Source organism: Stegodyphus dumicola, chromosome 5 (genome assembly GCF_044657685.1).
Source record: "Stegodyphus dumicola isolate Sdum_Otavi_A_Nest chromosome 5, ASM4465768v1".
Lineage (NCBI taxonomy): Eukaryota > Metazoa > Arthropoda > Arachnida > Araneae > Eresidae > Stegodyphus > Stegodyphus dumicola.
Genome location: NC_140772.1, coordinates 176,161,053 through 176,176,891, shown reverse-complemented (window position 1 = coordinate 176,176,891; position 15,839 = coordinate 176,161,053). Strand labels below are relative to the sequence as shown.

Genomic DNA, 15,839 nt, shown 5'->3' with positions numbered 1-15,839 from the left:
AGAAAAAATGCGTATAATTTAATATTCCGTACAAGGAAGTCATGTGGTGTACGCATCAGATTTTTTAATTTTATTTTTATTTTTCGAATGGTTAGTTGCAGTTGGGCGGTAAGAGGAGCGCAATTCACCGCCTTCCCAGCCAAACCTATATTCTGCCTTTAGGCTCACAAAGGCCAGCCCAGTTAACAACAAACGAGATACCAGCGATCCGGCTGTGCCCAAAACATGTTAATCCCTAATTAAATTGCAAATAAATAATTAATCTTAAATTAAACTTCCGGAAAACCAGGCCTAGATGCAGCTAGGTGGGTATATTTAATCCAAGAAAAGATACATTTTACGGTTTTTTCTCCTCATTATGTTCTCCATTTTATAGGATTATTCTATAAAATTGTCCACGGGTATCTTTATTTTTTTTTACTCGCTTGATACCATAAGGGCAAAATTTTAACACTTTTGAAACATTTGAGCTTCTGGAACTTTCTTGTCTGTAGAAATTGCATCTTTTCTCAGCATTTGCACGAAATGAAATAAAATAATACCTCGCATAGTGCGACTTCTCTATATTACTAAATCTAAAGTACAGTTACTAATTTAAGTAATAAATTTTAGTCGGTACTGATTGATTCAGTACTATGAGGTGCGAAAAGATTTTGCATCAAAATAATACAACTTAAATGTTTTCTCTAAAATATATACTGCCAAAATGAGCAGTGCTGATTGGTCATGCAAAAAACATGGCAGACTCACAGAGCGAACTTCAGTCTCTACGATATTTATATCTCATGATCATTTGTCGTTCTCATCATCTGATCCACTCCATCGGATTCGGTATTTTTTAAATTTTTATTTATAATTCTTTCCTAACCCATTTATAATGAATGAGAAAAGAAAATCTGGTACTAGTTGAGATAAACCAACAAGCGCAAATTATATAATTTACAAGAAAAGATAAAAAATATTAAACTTCATGAGGATAGTGCATCATATGCCAAGATTTCGAGACAGAAAAAAATTAATGAGTCTTCATTTCAAAAGATTATGAAGAAAAAAGATAAAGAGAAATATAAAAAGTATGGAATGGTTACAAACTCTTTCGCTTCCAAGCAATTTATAAGACAAAGAAATTATTTGATGTTAAATATGGAAAGACTTCTTTCACTTTGGAATGAGGACTGTACTAAAAAGGAATTCCCTTAAATCAGCTAGAAATTCAAGTAAAATCATCAAGTGTTTTTTTCTACACACACACACACGAAAAAAGAAAAAAAAAAGTCTGAAAACAAAACTGATGAATATTTCCAAGTAAGTCGCAGGTTGTTCTTTCGCTTTTGAAAAACGCAGAGGGATTCATAATGTTCGCATTGTGGGTGAAAGCGCAAGTGCAGATAAAAAAGCAGCGCCGAAATTTCCAGAAGAAATAAAACAAGTTATTGAAGAAGGCTACCTTAATGAAGAAATTTTTAACGTTGATGAGATTGGGTTATAGTGGAAGAAGCTGACTTCTGGAACTTATTTATTAAAAAAAGAGCAATCTCACCAATGCTATAAAGCATCAAAAGATCGAATTACCTTTTTGCTAGATGGAAATGCGCCTCGGAATGTCGATTTGCAGCCCATGCTCGTGTATTGCGCCAAAAACCCTCACCCTTAGAAGGGGTGTGCTAAAAACTCATTTCCTGTGTTTTGGCATTCTAATAAAAAAAAGTCGGGTTTACTAAGGCAGGGTTTGAAAGTTGGTTTAAAAATTATTTTTGTCTCTTCGTTAGAAGTTACTGTGAAAAACAAGACATAGCCTCTAAAGCATTATTATTATTAGATAATACGCTAGGTCATCCTACTGGACTTTCTAATCTTTGTTAATGTCAGAATTCATTTTTCTCCCAAATACTCCACCAGTGCTGCAACCCATGGATGAAGGAGTTATTTCAACATTTAAGGCTTTTTTATTTGAAAAAGACGCTTTCGCAGGCAATCGATGCAACCTCAGGTGAAATGCCCCATCTTTGATCTCATTTGGGAAAAATTACAATATTCGAAATGCTATTGAAAATATCGGACATGAATAGAATGAAGCGAGTGAAAATAATACGAGAAGCTGGTAGAAATAGATTTTAACTTTGCAGAGTCATTAGGTTATTTTGAAGCAGGAGTACATGAAAAATGACTTATCGAATGCCCGTCTGGACTTATCGAATGCCCGTCTGGACTTATCGAATGCCCGCCGAGTGCTCTACCGTTACACCATGAAGTCATGCAGAAAGGAGGGAGAAAATACCATATAGCCTTACTGCGCTAATGATTTTTGCGTCTTTTGGTTTTCAAATGTATATAATTCTAGCAGAAATCGTCAGACTCGGACATAATTTAGGCTTTGACTCATTGGATGCTGCCAATATCATGGAATGTATTCAAACGGAATCTCAACCTCTTGATGAATCTCTCATTAACATAGAAGAAGAAAGGGTTTATCAAGAACAAAGTGAAATTGAAGAAACTGTGCAAGCGGAAAACAACTTCACATTAAAAATCTAAATGAATCATTAACTGCTATTGGAAAAGCGTATGAATGGATTAAACAAAGTGATCCGACTGAAAAAAGGAGCCTTGAAAGAAGGCGAAGAATCTTTGTTATCGAATATGAACAAGGACAAGAAAGCAAAAAATTTTGACTATTTTCTGATTAAAAAATAATGTTTTATTTATTTATTTATTTATTTATTATCATTTGCTAAACAAACAATAAAAGTCCTCTATTACGTATTGATTTTTTACCCTTTCATTATTTTCCATTAATTTTAGGTAAGTACCTGAATATTTTTGTTTTAACAGACTTTGATACGAACAATTGACTAATTTTCCCATAGAAATAATATTTCACACAGTGCGAATTCATTTAATGCGGTACGTTAGAATTAACATTTAGCAGCACTAAGCGAGGTATTCCTGTAGAGAGGCAGTCTTCCCTTTTGCCTAATTTAATTTCATTGATCCTGCTTAAAGAACGGACTCCTGCAGGAATGAGGTGGAAAAAGAAACCATTTTTATGAATATTGAAATGACTTTCAGCTGATATTCATTTATTCCAATTCTTGAGAAAGATAACCTCTAGTCTTCAACAATAGCAGGGACAATAGATTCAGCTATGACATCTTCAGATTCTTCGCTTATGACATGGCATGAGATTTAAGGCCATGAGGCAGTTTAAATTAGTGCAGTCATCCAGCTGAAAACAAGCATTTTTCGTATTCAATTGCAATGCTATTCCTTTTCTTTTTTGCGTTAGCATGGACCTATTCATTTGAATATTTGGATGAATAGTACTGAATGAAAAACTTTTGACAAACAATATGTCCTCAACTTCAGACAACTCTTCGCCGTGGACACGTGCCATCTTTTAAAGGGGTCTCCTTAAGCTACTTCTCTTTCCCCCTCTTTGTCAGAAATGATTGTTTCCTTGTGTTTCCATAAGTATATCCAGTTCCCCGCCACCACAATCCTTTTTTTAATCATGTATCACAGTCAAATTCTTTTAAAATTTCGGTTGTTGTCTTATAATGAATGTGCATTTCATTTTCTAGGCATTTTATTTGAAAATAAGGTTTCAGAAAAAAACGCATAGAAGAAGTAGTAGTTGAATTAAATACATTTAAGAAGTGTCACAATGAAAAGTCTATCAGCAAACAAATCTGACTGGTCAGCTGATTCCGTCTATTTTTCATACAGAGTCTCGTTCTCTTTGAGAGCATAAACTAACGAGCTCTAAAAGACCGTATGAGGAATTATTCACAGGTGTTTAATAACAATAGAAAGTCAAAAGAAGGGTGTAAAGAACCCTTTATTCAATCAATATAGTTGCACAGACGGCCCCATTCGGCTTCAAGAAAGCCAAAATTTCTAGCTTAACGTTAATGGCTCACAGGATAATTTAACGCGCAGGAAGGCTCTGACTCGTAGAAGTCGGCAGAAACAAGCTTAATGGTTAGAAACACTCAACGCCACAGAATCAAATCGCTAGTAATTCAATGAAGCAAAGTGATCTTCAAACGGACATAACATGCTATAAAATCACCTTCCAAAACCTGCCTTAAATAGCACTTCTATCTACCTCATTTGGCGACACGCGAGCTAGCTTATTAATATTCTCGCAGGAAAGCGGGGGACAACAAGACTGAAAGGAAAGTTGCTTTAACTAAAAATTAAATGTTAATAAGATTAAATTAATCTCCACAATCACTCCAGGCGACTTACTTTCCATCCACTAATCGGATTTCTACTCCTCTACAGATCTGAGATATCCTTTCTATTCATAACTCTAAGGGCAGTTTCCAGATACCCCCACCAGACTACTGACAGAGCGATTAAGCCCGCTAAATGCTGGGAATTTTACCCGAGTTCGATCTTAGGCTAACGGGCTGATCTCCACAATCACTCCAGGCGACTTACTTTCCATCCACTAATCGGATTTCTACTCCTCTACAGATCTGAGATATCCTTTCTATTCATAACTCTAAGGGCAGTTTCCAGATACCCCCACCAGACTACTGACAGAGCGATTAAGCCCGCTAAATGCTGGGAATTTTACCCGAGTTCGATCTTAGGCTAACGGGCTGGTTGTGTGGTTGGTTTACATGGGTTTTCTCAAACTGTAACGTAAATGTGAGTCAATTTCCTTCAGAAAGTCTCCACGAAGACATCTCTGCCCTTAGACAGAGAGCCCTTGTATGCTTTGTTGTATTCAAGTAACCTAACCTAGTTTAAAATAACTAGATACTCTGGATAAAAAGAAGAAAGTTTCGGAAAAAATATTTGAGGTGCAAAACAGAGGTTGGGAAAGGAGTTGTGGTTTTGATTTGGTCTGGTTTATTTGATTATGGCTAAACACTCGAGGGCTATCTGCCTAAACATAGGAACTCCATCATGGAGGACTTTCTAAGGAAAACTATTTCGTATACACAAATAGATACTATGTTCTTATGACTTGTATACACGAAGGAGTTCGGGAAATTTTTACATATAGCCAAAGTTATACATTGCGCAAATGAAATATTTTACCATTAATAGGAACAGAAATTAATCGCGACAGATGTTAGACGCTGTATAAATGCAAAACATGAATGAACGAAGATGTGAATGATGCTTCACTGCATCAACTACAAACTTTTCTAAACTATTCTGGAGATACTTTTAACCGTCTCCCTCTTCAAAATAAAGTAATTTTGTTCAGACGACTTGGTTTCCTCGTGATAAAAGTTATGTGCCAGTAATATATATTAGTAAAAAACAGAGCGGGAATAAAAGAAAGGAAAGAAGATAGGAATAAATTTACGAGATAAGGCGCATTGACTTTTTTCAGGATTAATTTTAATAATACTTTTCATTTTCCAAAAATATTTAATCCTTTTCATTTATTTCAGTGTTAAATAAAGATTGCGGTTTGATAATTATTAATGTTTCAGGTAACATACATTTCTGAGATTTTTTACTTTCACTCTTGGAATTATAACACTTTTCAAAGACGAAAAATTTTGAACGTTTGAAAGTACTGTAACGTTAACGATATTTTATAAAGACCCAAGAGCGTAGCTAGAGTGGAGCAAGGGAGGACATTTGTCCCCGGACGCAGCATCAAGTGGCCGCCAAGTGGATATTACGATTTTTTTGAATGAATTGTTTTCCAAGCTTAGCAAAGAAGAGGAGCAAGAGATCTTCAATTGTCCCCGGGTGCTAAAATCCGTAGATACAGCTATGTAAAGATCTACTTTAATTTATTTTCCAAATTTTCAAAAGCCTTTGAATAAATTTTCACGTCAAAGTAATTCTTTCAGAATAAATTAACAAATCTTATAGCATTTTGAATTTTTTTAATAAACTTTAATAATTGTATGAGCTAGATGTTGCCTACATTTGGTTGAATTTCTATGACCCTTGTTCTTCACATATAGCAATTCGCAACTGGTCACTAAGAGCAAGTTTTTCTGTCTGGAAGTTGTGATTTATCTTTCTTGTATAACAGTAACATCAGATCAAGTCCTCAAATTTTATTATGGTCAAGAGGCAAGGGTCGACCATAATTAAGCATCTTATATGTGACAGTATGAAAATTTACCCCGCTCCGTCCTAATTTTTCGAAGACGGATCCGAGAATCCACTTTCTCTTTTGTCTTTCAGTCAACATTTTGTTAGTCAACATGTTAAGGTTCATAGTAATCTATTCAATATATTAAGGTCTGTTTTTTCCCACAGCATGATAATAAAAGTTTGCCTTTACTGTAATTATTCTCTTCCCCCCGGCGCCCAAGTAAAAAGGATGTTAGGCTTTTAAACATAAGTCAGTAGCTAATTGCGATAGAGATAAATCCTTGTAAAAGCTCAAAGCTTACAAATTTTGAATTTAATCAGGTGAATGAGGAAAATGTAATGCAAGTGAAAGCAAAAAATGAAACAATTTCATGCTGATTGAATTATTTAATTACAGTGAATTGGACAAGGTCTATCTGTAAAAGACATCTGCGAGGAATACTTTCCAAGCAATACTGTCTCAGATTTATTTTCCACCTGGAAACATCCACGCAAACGCCCATCAGGATTTGAAGCCGGAAACGAACTACCATTGGTTAGCGGTCTACTTTGAAGACGGGAACGAACTATCATTGTTTTAGTCCACTATTTCGCCAATTTCATATTCAAAATTTGATACTGCCATATATTTTTTTCTTTAACCATGAAAATCCAAGATTATTTTCGGAACTGGCAGTCTAATAACGTTTTTAGTGACAAAGATAGAGTGAATATTATAGAGATTTAGTTACACCACCCATAAATGTCATCGACTCAATCTGTCTGACAAATTCAGAATTTGTTGAGTATAAATTACATATATATGCACACACTTTTTTAGGTACTTATACTTAAATTCTGTTGCAGGTAACACCTGATGAGATCTTTATCATTGATACATTGCCAGAGCATAAAAATATTGTCATCGGTGCTGGTTTCTCAGGTAAGTTTGCAGTATGACTTCAAAAGGATTTTTGTTTCATATATAAAAGGTACTACACATAAAAGCGTATTTCAGCGTATTAGTAAAATTTTTCATTTGATGATTAAAAAATACTTTTAATGCTGTCTAAAGTGCAGAATATATTTTACTTGAACCATTTTTCCCTTTTAATATGGAAACTTAACTTTTAATGCTGTCTAAAGTGCAGAATATATTTTACTTGAACCATTTTTCCCTTTTAATATGGAAACTTAACTTTTTTTGCACAGCCCTTCTCCGCAAAAATTATTATCTATTGTAGAATTAATAATCAATTTAATTTAAGTGTGCCCACTCAATAAAATGTATTATATTGCTAATTTATATCCTTATCTTTACTAAACAGATTTACCATTAAATCTTCCCTTCCATTTTCTTTCCTGCTTTCTTTCTTCCATTTTCCTTGGGCCATTTCTGCTAAATTGTGTAGTTCTATTAGAGCCTCCCAAGCATCCATACTTTTCAATTGCAAAACCTATACTAAATTACTTAACTATTTAAGCAGGCCCGTCAGCTTCTCAGCGGTAAAAGCCCTGAATAAATGGATAATAATGAATAAAAGAAATTTCTTTACTGAGTTTATTGTATGAATTTTTTAGTGTCGCTGTAACTAGTAAAGTGAAATTTTTATAACCTTAAGGTATTTTTTACCTTCTTTCTGCATGCCTTCGTGGTGTAAAGGTAGCACACTCGGCGCATATTCGAGAGGTCCAGGTTCGAGTCCCGGTGAGGGCATTGCTCGTTTTTCATGCACTCCTGCTTTAAAAAAAAAAAAAAAAAAAAAAAAGAATCCTAATAATTCTTTACATATTAAGAGTAAGGCATTGGTATTTTAGCGTATAGTTTTAGCAGAATTGTGTGCATTGGTGCTAATGCAGAATAAATCGAGACATTACGATAAATTAAATATTTTTGGAATATAGTTTCATTGCATAGATATTGCGTTTATTTACACCTTTATTTTACATTATTTTTCCGTCTGTGTCTTTCCGCGTAGCTCTACTCTTAAACACCATAAAATTGTAAGATATAGAATAGCCCTATATTCATGTCAGACATAGAATAGGTCTAACGTGCTTCGCCATAGAGACAGATTCTTAAAAGGTATCCGTGAATAAAAAATGGCTGAGAATCGCTGTTAGGAGAGGAGGTATTAAACCAATATGACATTTTAAAATAAATAGTGTTTATTAATTTAAATATTATCTACGTAAAAAGTACACATTAAATTTTATTTTATTATTTAATCATATATGGCACCTTCATATCTCCAACCAAGAGTTCATAATTTGGTATATAGTCAAAGATAATGATAATAAATCTTTAGTACAGGAATCGGTAAGTAGGAAAAGATATACAGTCTTCGGAAACTTTAAATTTCACGGAAGTATTTATATCCAAAATAAGATAATTATATTTCGCTACATTTGGTGATATCTGGATAATTTTCCCGACTGATATATTTCTAAAAATCGTCCTCGAGCTCTCTGGTTTGTAAGGTTAGAGCAGTTTGTTGACTTATAATTAAATTTTTAGCGCGTCTTCTTTCTTTTTTCTTTAGCCCAAAAGGACGTTAGCCCAGAAGAGTTATTAGTCTCGAAACGGCATTTGGCGTAGATAACACTTTTTTAATTTTTGCCACCAAATACTATCATCCTGTATTATATTTAAAGAAATTAAATAATAAAGAAACTGCGTGAATGTATGGATGTTTCTCCCATTGTGAAAAAAAGTCCTACCAAGAGCGGTAATTCAAAATTTGATCCAAAATTCGTAAACATAATTCAAAACGTTATATAATAATATTCGTGCAAAAACGTTGGTACCTAGAGCCATCAAGTTTCGACGGGTGGAGGATTACGTAATTCAAAATTCAAAGTGAGCAGTGGCCCAAGCATAGGCACCTGGAAGCCTGAATTCTGAGTTTCGAACTTGTTTTATTGTCTGTTTCATATTTTGTAAAACTTTAGCGAATTTCTGATTCAGAAACTCAACAATTTCAAAGTGAGGAGTGGCAATGGCAACACAATATTCCAGAATGAAATATTTTTATCTTCAGCTCACGAAACTGTTTATCGAAATTCTCAAAATATGTTGTTTTCAAATAGTTTATTGTGTATTTCATATTTTGTAAATCTTTAATGAATTTTTTATTAATAAACTCAATGATTTTAAAGCGAGCAGTGGTAACACTGTACGGAAAAAAAAAAAAAAAATTATCTCCAGGGCGCGATATTGTCTATCGGTAATTTTAAAGGTATGCTGTTTTTAAATACCTTTAGCTCAAAGGGACATTAGCCCAAATGCTCTTGAAACGTACATGTGTATGTAAATGAAAAAAACACCCCTTTAGGCGTAGCAATAAAATCTGAAAGCTTTAAGTTTTTAGTCCAAAAGGATTTCAGTCCCGAAGGACTATTGCTTTCGTTTTGGCATTTTGCGTCGGACTCATAAACGTCGGTTCACATTTCAAACTGTTGCCACAAAATGTTAGAGTCCTGCATTATATTTGAAGAAATTAAATAATGAAAAATCTGCATAAATGATTGTCTATTTCTCGCATTGTGATAAAACAATGGTACATAGAGCCATCGAATTTTGAATGACGAAATCCTACTGCGAATATGGGCATCTGAAATCCCAAATTTGGAATTTGTTTTATTATAGATTTTATATTTTGTAAAACTTTAACGAATTTTTGATTTACAAACTCAATGCTTTAAAAGCGAGAAATGGCAACGTTATATAGAAAAAAAATACTTTTATCTCCAGCTCGCGAGACTGTGTATATCGGAAATTCTAAAGATATGCTTAATTTAACATTATTTTGCGATATTGCTCTTGAACTGAATTTTATGGTTTAAGTGCAAAGAACATGATATTTAATAAATAAAGGTAACACTCAAAACGTTAAAAAAAAACGCCCCTTTGGACGTAATTTAAAATCTGAAAAATTTCAGTTTTTTTTTTTTTTTTTTTTTTTTTTTTTAATATATGTGTTTCACATTTAAATTCCTTTTAAAAAGGATATAGCAGATGCTGCGTAAAAAATTTAACTTTTTCGTAATGATGAAAACTGACCTCAGAGTTTTCAGTCACCTTCTTAATTTCTACAATGTAATAATTATAATATTGATATTTTTGTAGATGATCGGATTTGGGGGAAGTGATTCAAACTGTTTTGTTGTTGATCTTTTATTAGCATAATAAATTTTGTTTTACATGCATTAATGATAGTGACCGTTCCAATTATTATGATGTTTTTTCTTGCAATTCTAAATCTAAATCTCTTAATTTCAATGTAAAATATGTAAATGCTAAATCACAAAGCCATGGTGTATAGTTTAACTATGTACATTCTTTATCTTGCTCTTCATGAAAATTTTTTATCACAGTTAATAACCGTGAATTTATTCCTGAAATATACTTCTACGTAGACACCGTTTTCTTCGTAACAATAATTCTAAATGTCTTTCATTAAGATGCAAATGGAAGAGACACCGTTCGAGGAAACTTCCTGGAATGGAATTAGTAATTCTGAACATTATGTCCTTTTCTTTTTTTAATATTTTTCTGTCTAACGTTTTTTGTAATTATGCAATGATAACTCAGAAGATTTGAGAATTCGTCACCATTTTGGCACAGAGCTAGAAATATGTGGGCCTATCGCTACTCCTATACCGTCTATTTTTATTGAAACTACTTTTAAAATTAATTTTGAAAAGGTACAATTTCAAAATTAGAAAGGTTTCAAAAAGAGTTGAATATATTTATGCATCTAGTCCTTTCTGTCAAACAAATCATATCTGACAATCCTTCTTTAGGTGGCAGTTCTTTTTGCATCTCTTTAAAAACCACACGAATAAAATAAGCAATTGGCTGTGCCACTTGTGTCGATTCATCAAGTTGAAGGAGGATCAAGAATATCTATTAATATCGTTATGTAACTGTTTTCTTATATTTTCATTCATTTTCTCAATATGCCATATCGTAGTATTTCGAGTCAATTGTAGCTCTTTAATTGCAACAATAATTTGTTTTGATTTTAAAATCTTTAAAATTGAAACTGAGTTTTCCAAAAATTTTCTCTTATAACTTCTACGTCAGAAAACGATTTATATTTTTTGCTAAACATATGGCTTACTTTGAATGATGTAATCGTCACTCCACATGCTTAGATTCTAGGCAAACAGATTTACAAAATTTTGTCGCATTTGTTGAGTTAATTTTATTAGTGAAGAATTGTTGAACATGTATTATGTTATTTTGTAACTTGTCTGACAGAAACGTTAGAATAAGTCCACGAATTTTATTATGGCAAGGAGCGCAGAACTGTAACTGCCGTTGGCATGGGCCTTGTGTTCTTTATGGGGATATGTGCAATTTAGCTTGTAGAGACATTAGGATTTTTTCGAAGCAGGAGAGATGAAAAATGAGCAATGCCCTCACCGGGTCTCGAACGAATTCGCGTCGAGCGTGCTGACCACTACACCACGAAGACAAGCTAAGGAGGCGAGAGAAATACCTTATATACTCCCCCTTTTAAAGCGCGACTGGAGTTTTAGGGGACCATATCGCCAAATCCTGGCAGTGAAGAATCATCATTCGCCACCTTTTAGTTCGGGCGACATTGTAGAGACATTAGGATTTCTTCGAAGCAAGGCAGATGAAAAACAAGCAATGCCCTCGCCGGGACTCGAACCACGGACCTCTGGAATTCGCGTTGAGCGTGCTAACCACTATACCACGAAGACATGCTAAGAAGGCGGGAGAAATACCATATAAGCTCACCTCTGTCCCAATTTTGAAGGAAACTCTCACAGGAGACAGATCCAAGGGTCTCCAACCTCTCTCCTCCTGCTGCCAAACCACTCGAGAGAACTTTCGTCTCGCCGCGTATTTAGGTGCTCCTATGCCACAAAGAATCTACGATCTTGCAAACATCTAACTTTTTCCAGCTTTCGAACCTGGGCCGAAAGATACAGCAGACAGTATCACTAATCACTGTACCTATCAGAGCGGTTGTTGATCATTTTGCATTAGCAACAACACATTTTGTTGACTTAAATGGTTACTGAGAATAAACAATAGAATTTTAAGACTTCCACGGTAAAACTTTGTAAACTTTTTCGGGAATCGAAGTTCTGAGATCTCCTTGGCTAAATTTTTCCACTATTTCCTAGCCATTTGTGAAAGCTCCATGTGAAATGAAATCGGCCTTAGAGAAAAGCATTCATTAAAGATGTCGCCCTCGCTGAGTACCTTTGCCGGTGGCTGATACGTAATTTGTATTATATTATGATTTTGGGTATGTTCATAACTCAGTTCTTCATTAGAAAGAGCATATCTGTTTTTGCTGGCTATGTTTCCTCTCATTTTTCTCATAATAAAGCTGTGCAAAAATGCATTGATTAGGGTTTGGATCTCCACGACCGTTAAGTATATTTCTTAATTTCTTTCGCAACATAAAATTTGCGCATGAATTGAAAGATAATTATGGGAAGGGAAGGTGTCAAATAACAAAGCTATGAAAATAGAAAGTGTGTTTCGTAAATGAAACCTTTCGAATATCAAAATCGAACAACATACCTGCAACGTAGAACTTGCAATAATTAATCAATAAAGTCTAAAATACTCTGATAATCAGTTTGATTTTAGTCATCTATTTAGATGCCTTTTTAAGAGATGTGGATAAAATTCCTTTATAGTAGGACAAAAAATTTCACAAATTTACATATCTAACTGCCTTAAGCTGTTTTTTCGCATGCTTAAGACAGTCAAATGTAACATCATAATTTTTCCATGTAATTGTTAAAAAAAACGGGGGTTAAAAAATAAAGTTATCAAAATCGTATTCTACCTTTATTTCTTTTGCTTTGAAGGGCCGAATTAAGTTTCTGTTAGTTTTATAATGATTTTTCCAAACTGATAACGAAATTTTGTTATTTAGGAACTGGTTTCAAAACTTCTCCGACCGTCGGAAGGTTACTGAGTGAAATGGCAGTTGGGATAAAACCTTTCTTAGACGTCACTCCTTTCCGATTATCCAGATTCGAATCCCAAGCAGGGCAATAAAGATTTCAAGGATACCACATATTTAGAGAAGAGGATACTGATCTATTCGATAATTTCATTTCTGAAAAATTTGTCTGAACGTGGCTTTATTTGATGTCAATTTATAGAAAATTAATAGAAAAATTTCATAAAGAGATATTGTAATCATATTTATCTAAGCAATTTTTTTCTTTAGGTATCATTGTTGCATTTATAATATATGCTGCATACATTAATTATTTGTAAATTTGACTTAGACTAAAAATATTAATACAATCTCTTGATATGCTTCATTTACTGGAATACCTGTCTTTTTCATGAAAAGAACGGAAAATTGTTTTTAACTTGATTTTATACTTGATGCATCGCAACAACGTCTTTAACCTGTCTCAAGGATTACAGGTGAAACCATCGCGGCCAAAACACCATGAACGAAACGTCGCGGAGAAAACAACGCAAGGAGAAAATATTATCGGACAGTCCACTCACAAATCATTATGCGATTATACATTTGCAACTTTCAAAACCTGAAAAGCATATTGTCTCCGATGTTATCGTCATACTTTTATTTGTAGGTGTTTTATTTTTTACCAGCTATCACGGTACAGTGGTTGGGAAGTCTACTACGATATTAAAAGGACGGTGTTCGAATCCCGAAGAAGACATGGATGTAAATTGTCCGTCCCTTCATAGGAGGTAACGAAGACCGCCTGTTAGGTGCCTCCGTAATAAAATGGCCACCGCGTCCGGTCTCAGTAGTGGCGAAAGCCTTCATTTTTTTCAGTGAAAACGGTCTCTAGAACTTGATTAGTAATTTTCTGAAATTCTAGGAAAGTGCTTACTCAGTCATATCTCAATTATATCTATATATAAAGTCAATATAAATGCTTTTTGTCTGGAAGTAGTTGAATTTCTTTAAACAATTAAAGCTGCACTAATTTCTGTTTTTTAATTCGCGTATAGACATTTCCATGTTTATTATTATTATTATTATTATTATTTTTAATGAATCTGAGAATTTACAAAACACGAGAATTTGAAAAAGGATCCAAAATATTGCTAACCCTTTAACCTGATAGCATTAGGGATTTCCAGTGATATTTTAAAGTGTTTGGAGTTTTTTTTACAGCAATGGAAGAAACATTACCTCTTACGTCTTATGCGTATTCTCCATAAGAGCTTTGGCCCGATGAAACATAAGCAGACATTTGAACTGTTTGAATTTATATGGTTGAGAGTTGCATTATTTTATTTCCTGTGCATAAGCACATGCTAAAAATATTTGGATGAATTTCTCATAGTTTCTTAAATAATTCAAGCATAGACACACATGATCTATTATCCTGCTGAAAGACGTTACATGAAAGGAAGAACATCATCTGCAACGTTTTTTACGTTTGTTATCGGATCCCGGTAAACATTTTTTTTTTTTTTTTTTTTTCAATTTGAAAACTTAGATGGTATCGTAGCTATTGACATTTGTTGCGTGGTAAGAAACCTGTGAAACCGGTAACAGCTCACAGTTGCTTTTAAGCATTATTCCGTGCAGTTGCATTTAGCATGCCCAAACGTACAGAGTTTCAAACAGAGCAAATTGTTAGAGCTTCGGATGTTGAATGCTACTGTGATCAAAGTAGCAAATCTACTGTACTTTATTGGAAAATAAGACCCCTTCTTCTCATTCTACAATAAAGTTTAAAAACTGGAAATAGAGGGGAATATTTGTTTTGTCTTATAGTAAATTCTAAGAAAGATAATCATAACTCCTCCCCTCCCTTTCCTTCAGAATTTTTCTAAGACAATACCACTGTCTTAATGGTATTAGTAATATTGTTACATATTTATATTCCGGCGTATGAATGATCAGTATAATAGGTGCTGGCCAAAACTGAAATCGCTCAACTAGAGTAGCTATCATAAGTGGCGTTGTTATGCAGTAAAGTTCTTCCTCTCATTCTATAATTTCTTTTATCAAAATACACGATTATAAGACTTGAGAAAATTTTAGAATAAAAATATAGTAAAAAAGGGGGTGTTATTTTCGAGTAAGAGTATTATATCCATGCATTAAATTGGGTAAAATATATCCATGCATTAAATTACGTGCTTCCATATCCTGAATACAAAAGTAACGAGCAAAGAGATCAAATAGCACGTGATTTATGGTAAAACTGCAATTTTAATGCCAATGATTAATAAAATTAATACCGCAAGGAAGACAGAATGATGCAAAATTCATAAAACTTGGATTGCCGATCACTGAAGACTATCCTTTGCTATAATGACTTAAGCTGTGCACTGTTTCCAACCAATAGCTAAGTTTAACTGGGAAGAATATCAGCTCAAGCTTTTGAGCCCTTTGCTGACAACGAAAGGTGGTGGAATAAGCTCCACCATCTTTACCAGTCATGGGTAAAAATGTAACCCATGATTGGTAACCCCCACCAGTCATGGGTTTACGTAGTCAAATCATAACATTCATCTTATTATTATGCAAGGCCATGCCTTTACCATGGACAATAAGCATGTTGAGTAACTAAGCCCATCCTATGGTGCAATATTCCTTCCCGCAGGCTCGTGAGATAGTTTGTCTACAGTAGCTTCCTCAGTTGCCAAACTTCAACATTAGAGAGCCCTGGTTGTCAGTTTTAGAAAATGATTTTCGACTACACTATGCATCTCCAATATCTTCTTGGAACTTGTGCAGGGCTTTTAGGAAGAATGGAATAACATCCCATTATAC

At 34.0% G+C, this 15,839-nt stretch overlaps 1 protein-coding gene across 2 annotated transcripts in view; it reads left to right on the top strand.

The window, feature by feature from the left end:
• The window catches only part of LOC118186533 (peroxisomal sarcosine oxidase-like), an 86,534-nt gene extending 73,135 nt beyond the window's left edge, over positions 1 to 13,399 (top strand). For both annotated transcript variants that reach the window (XM_085817411.1, XM_085817412.1), the window contains exons 7-8: positions 6,928 to 7,003; positions 12,993 to 13,399. In XM_085817411.1, coding sequence (XP_085673537.1) covers positions 6,928 to 7,003; positions 12,993 to 13,117 — 201 coding nt within the window. In that variant the 3' untranslated portion in view covers positions 13,118 to 13,399. The remainder of the gene's footprint in view (positions 1 to 6,927; positions 7,004 to 12,992) is intronic.
• Positions 13,400 to 15,839: the final 2,440 nt, after the last annotated feature.